Genomic DNA, 5,843 nt, shown 5'->3' on the forward strand with positions numbered 1-5,843 from the left:
CCAATTGCGAACCCCACGACTGAAGCCACCACTGTGCCTCGGCAGCAGCGGGACCAGAGCCGCGGGGAACATGAGCCGAAGCGGGAGCGCAGCGTTCTTAGTGGTAAACGCTCGCAGTGCTCACAAGCAGCCCCCTCGAGGGCTGCCTGAGCGTGCTGCGCTCCCAGGCAAACAACACACATGCTGTGTGTATCCCCACCCGTTATGTAGCGTGGGCAGGGATGAACACACTTATGAAAACTCTCATGCAGTGATTGTTCACTCGCCATTTTAACTTGTTTTTTTGTGTGAATGAAAGGTGAAACTCTTTTTTACAAGACAAAAACACCGAAATGACAGACAATGATTACACAGAGCGCTACTGAAGGCACAGAAGCTAGTTCCTGTTTGTGTTCACTGGTTCTTTATAGTTTCCGGGTCTAGGACGTCACCCGCCTATGACGTTCCGTCATCTTATTGGTTGGTTACATACGTGCTTCAGGACGCAATCAAGCAGAGGCGTTCCCGCAGCGGTGACGCAGCTCAAGTTTCCTTGAAACGGGAACACGCATAGCCTAACCTTTGAAGAAAAAAAATCTGTGCATAGCGGCAGATTTGATGAGAGTTTATTGTTTTGCTGCTAACGGAATTGAAATATGTCTCTTTCGAAAGCAGAAAGGAAAGTGGATGATGAACACAGACAGTTTAGAGAAAGATGGACATTGCAGTATTTTTTGTGGAGTTTAATGGAAAAGCTACCTGTCTGTTATGCAAAGAAAAAGTCGCTTTTCAAAAGAAATACAATCTCAAGCGTCATTACTCGACTAAACACGGAAAACAGTATGACAAGTACCAAGAAGACAGAAATCAGAGGAGTTGGATTGAACTGGGTAAGTAGCTATTTGAGAAGCAGGAAACAATTTGTGAAAATCGGTGATCAAAAATCTTTGTGTATGGATATAACTTGTGGAGTACCACAGGGAACGGTCCTTGGCCCAAAACTTTTTTGATAAGATTCATTGATAATGCCAGAATGGATGTTCCTGAATTTGAGGATGTTAACTGGGTCATGGACCTTGCATTCCTAGTGGATATTACACAGGAGCTGAACATTTTTAACCTGAAACACTTTAGGGTCCTGGTCAGATCACAGCAGCATATGAAAGTTTGGAAGCCTTCTCCACAAAAAGTTAAAATAAAGTAAGGGGAAAATATTTGCACTAACTGTAATATATATATATATATATATATATATATATATATATATATATATATATATATATATATATATATATATGCTGTTTACATTTTTAATTAAATTCTATTACTAAAAATGTTTTTATACTTAAGTAATTGAGAGCTAACATCACAGCAAATAAGTACATTTGCAGAAATAGCGTGCTTTCTTGTTGTACTTGAATGTTAAAATGGCCCTCCTATGAGATGTCAATCACAGCAATGTCCCCTGAGACCCCTGCAGTAGACAGTAAAATCCTTAGGTAAGCAAAACTTAATTGTCAGGTTCCTCAGAGGTGGGAGGAGACTGAATCCGACTGAAAGGGAACGTCTGGGTTACGTATTTAACCCTCGTTCCCGGAAGGAGGGAACGGAGACGTCCCGTCACCAGGTTCTGTGCTTCAGCTGAATATATCCCATCCGCAAACAAAGATTCGAACGGTTATGAATCAGCATTGAACTCACACATTGGTGTAACGGGACATTGGTGATCCGAATTCTGAATCAATACACTGATTCATAACCGTTCTAATAAAGTCGTAGTTTTTGTTATTTTTGGATCAAAATGTATTTTCGATGCTTCAAGAGATTCTAATTAACCAACTGATGTCACATAAGGACTACTTTGATGATGTTTTTGTTACCTTTCTGGACATGGACAGTATAGTGTGCATACACTTTCATTGGAGGAACAGAAAAGCTTTCGGACCAAATATAAAATATCTTAAACTGTGTGGTGAAGATGAACGGAGGTCTTACGGGTGAGGAACGACATTAGGGTGAGTCATTAATGACATATATTTACATTTTTAGGTGAACAAACCCTTTAATTAATAATCAATACTGGGTGTCCACAGGATGAAGTGATTGACTGTAATGTTAACGTAGCTCCATCAAAATAAGCTCATTAATTGATCCAAACATACATCTTTTAGCTAATTCGCTACACTTTTCAGGTCAAGGGATATGATGTTCCATGGGATTTTTACTCTTTGAGTAGGAATGAATTCACCTCTCAAGATGTCAACCTTTTTGTTGTTGTGTATCTTGTACCTGTGTGTATACCGATGCATAACATTATGACCTAACATTCCTAATATTGTGTTGGTCCCCCTTTTGCTGCCAAAACAGCCCTGGCCCGTCGTGGCATGGACTCCACTAGACCCCTTGAAGGTGTTCTATGGTATCTGGCACCAAGATGTTATCAGCAGATCCTTAAGGACCGAGTCCTGTAAGTTGCGAGGTGGGGTCGCCATGGATCAGATTTGTTTGTTTAGCACTTCCACAGATGCTCAATTGGATTGAGATCTGGGGAATTTGGAGGCCAAGTCAACATCTCAAACTCGGATGTGCTCCTCAAACCATTCCCAAAACATTTTTGCTCTGCGGCAGGGCATATTATGCTGCTGAAAAAGTACTGTTTAATACCGTTTTCATGAAAGGGTGTACATCAGGGGTCTCCAAACTTGGTCCTGTAGGGCCGCTGTCCTGCAGAGTTTAGCTCCAACCCCAATCAAACACACCTGAAACAGCTAATAAATGCCTTTATAGGACCTAGTAAGACATTGATTAGCTGGTTCAGGTGTGTTTGATTTGGGTTGGAGATGAACTCTGCAGGACTGCAGCCCTCAAAGACCGAGTCTGGGGACCCCTGGTATACATGGTCTTCAACAATGCTCAGGTGGTATGTGTCAAAGTAACATCCACATGAATGAAAGGACAAAATGTTCACTTGCTGCCTAATATATCACACCCACTAAGAGATAATCAGTGTTATTTACTTCACCTATCATAATGTTATTCCTGATATATAATATATATTTGTGCTTTTCTGGGTTTTCAATTGCCTGCAAAGTTTTGCAATGCTCAAAAGGTCAAACATTTTAAGGTTCACGGACTAAAAATCTTTTTACATTACTTAAAACTTGTGCTGACAATCATCTGATGTCATATATTCATTTAAGATAAGACATACGCATTTCAGAAATGTGTTGTGTGACTAATGATCAACAAGGAAATATCTTAAAATAGTTTCCTTCCAGAAACATGAAGCATGAAAATAATCTCAGATTTTTCAGAAGAGGCTGGACCATCAAGAGTATAAATGACAGTTTGAATTGGCTGTCTTCATCACGGATCATCCACTCAGACTTTTCTACAGGTAACCGCATCAATTAACAATTACTTTACATCATGAATAAATACTCGTAAATGTTTTCATTTATCTATATGTGTATTTATCTGTGGACAAAAACAAATTATAATTCATTGTAATCTACATGTTTCTATCTAAAACATTCACAATTTTAACACTTGTGTGCAGTGAACAAACTAAGCATCCCAAAATGCTGCATTATCTTGTGGTATTCTCTTGCCTTTATGCCATGAGCATGACCATGCGTGAGTATCAATAACTCAAGTTATTTGAAGTCAGAAGTTAAATCAAATGTTGACAAATTGAATATACATCAAGTGTTAGAATAAGTCATTAGAAGCACTTTTAAAAGTAGAATAACATTACATTTGCCAGGCTTTGAACTGTATTAAAACAATTAGAAACAATAAAGGGTTTTAGTGATCATCAAAAAAAAAAAAAAAAACATTCTTATATTAGGGACTTATATCTGTTACTTCAATTTTCAGCTGTACCTGATTATTACTCGTACTCCCCTGCTGCTGGGGAAGGCAGTGGAACTGAATTTTCCACTGCACATGAGGGTCGCATCACTGGAGTCAGAGTTTATGAATATCCCTACTATGGATATTACAACTACAACTACATCAATGGGTATGTTTCCTCAAACACGGCTAGTTACACATTTAGGCAACATTTGATCAATTCCAAAAGAACCTCATCTGTCATATTGGACTGATTGCCTGCACATAAATCCATTTTGCAACATATTTTACACCACATTTAAAACATCTGTTTTAATTTTTTTTGTTAGTTATATGGTATTTTGCTGTGAATTATTTTAACAATAATGGCACATACTGTATCTGTTTAGGCTCCAGGTGCAATATGATGGTAACTGGACAGAACTGGTTGGCATGAACGGTTATGGCAATCTAAAGACGATGACACTCTTCGACAACGAATATTTCGTTCAGGTCTCTGGAAAGTATTACTCTGGTTACGTCTCTGAGCTTATGTTTGTCACTAATGAGGGGCGCTCTTTTAAAGTGGGGCAGCCAACTGGACTTTCATTTAACTTCTACCCAACCCATGATGGAAGCGAACTACGTTTCCTCAGCGGTCGACAGAATGGCTTTGCCCTTACCTCCATTGGGGCTCACTGGGCTGTGTTCAACAACAATTCCACTATATCATAAAGTCATCATAAAGAAATATGTGTTTATGTGAGGAAAATGCAAGTTAATAAATAGACTACTAACATTTTTTCTTTGCTCTAACATTTTTAAACTTTCATGGGTCGTCATCTTTATTTTAATGATTTCTGGTTTTCAGCCTTAAAATTAATTTACTAATTCATTAATTCAGCACTAAGGAGCCTTGCTAAACGTATGTCATTCCTAATCATGCTTTAAGGGCTTTCAGTGATTATTAAACTTTAGACTTGATTTTACTATTAATGTTAATTTTTCATTCAAACAAATGCTATACTTTTTTTTCAATGTATGAAGATCACAATAAAAAAGAATCATTAAAACTTTACCACTTCTTCATTTATTTTTGCTACTTTTAAATGCATTATATGTATAGATTTTATTGTTTTACCCTTGACCCAAACTTTCAATAAAACTTTACAAACAACTTTACAAAAAATATAAATCATTTAATTTCCAACACAGAATATTATAAACACAGTTCACAGGGCTAAAGGCACCCGTAGTTGCAGAAACAATTAAAATTTTGAATGAAGATGGACCGATGAGAAGGTAACACGTCTCGGTTACGTATGTAACTGTAGTGGACAGCACATTCCAGGGCCCAGTTTATGGCTGGGCCCCTCTTTGCCCGTAACAGTGGACAAAGGTTTGCTACATTTTGATTGGATCTTGTTGGACTAGCACAAACAAGATGTCCAACGCCATCAGATAAAGATGATAGGACAACAGCCAGACACCGCTTTGAGGGCAAGAAGAAGACCTCTAGTACAAAGCCCAGGAAGGACAGGACTTCTTATTGGTCCACATGCAGTTTCTGCCCTTCACCCACCTAGAGACTGATCCCTAATGTCCTGGTTTGTGACAGCCATAAATATTCCTCAGGACCTCAGCAGTAGTGGGTGAAACAAAGAAAGACCAAAACTGATCCATCCAAATCCATTCACAACTATGTTTGGAAACCTTAAGACTGATGTAAACTACACATATCCATCTCATACTTATTCAGAGAAATAAGTATTCTCAGTGATAGCTATTTGTAATGCAACATCTTCCACAAATGCAGCTGTTAATGAACAAATGAATGAACACATGACAGTTCAATCTTTTTCCATCATGTTTGGTGTCTATGTGTTTAGTAAATTGCCAAGGGTATTCTAATGGATGTTTGGAAAGTGAGAAATGCATTGATAAACTTTAAAGACACTTTAAAGACTTCTAACTGTGTACAGTATGCAAATGAGTTCCACAGGGGAAAGAAGGGTGGGCCACACTGTGTG

The 5,843-nt window shown here is 38.4% G+C and overlaps 1 protein-coding gene across 1 annotated transcript; it reads left to right on the top strand.

Annotated features, from left to right (window-relative positions):
• The first annotated feature begins 3,465 nt into the window (after positions 1-3,465).
• On the top strand, positions 3,466-4,891 carry LOC137083835 (zymogen granule membrane protein 16-like). The gene is made up of 3 exons (XM_067449783.1): positions 3,466-3,615; positions 3,859-4,003; positions 4,224-4,891. Exons 1-3 carry the CDS (start codon positions 3,495-3,497, stop codon positions 4,546-4,548), a joined length of 591 nt encoding a protein of 196 aa, XP_067305884.1. The 5' UTR covers positions 3,466-3,494; the 3' UTR covers positions 4,549-4,891.
• The last annotated feature ends 952 nt before the right edge of the window (positions 4,892-5,843 follow it).

The sequence above is a fragment of the Pseudorasbora parva genome, chromosome 7 (genome assembly GCF_024679245.1).
Source record: "Pseudorasbora parva isolate DD20220531a chromosome 7, ASM2467924v1, whole genome shotgun sequence".
NCBI lineage: Eukaryota > Metazoa > Chordata > Actinopteri > Cypriniformes > Gobionidae > Pseudorasbora > Pseudorasbora parva.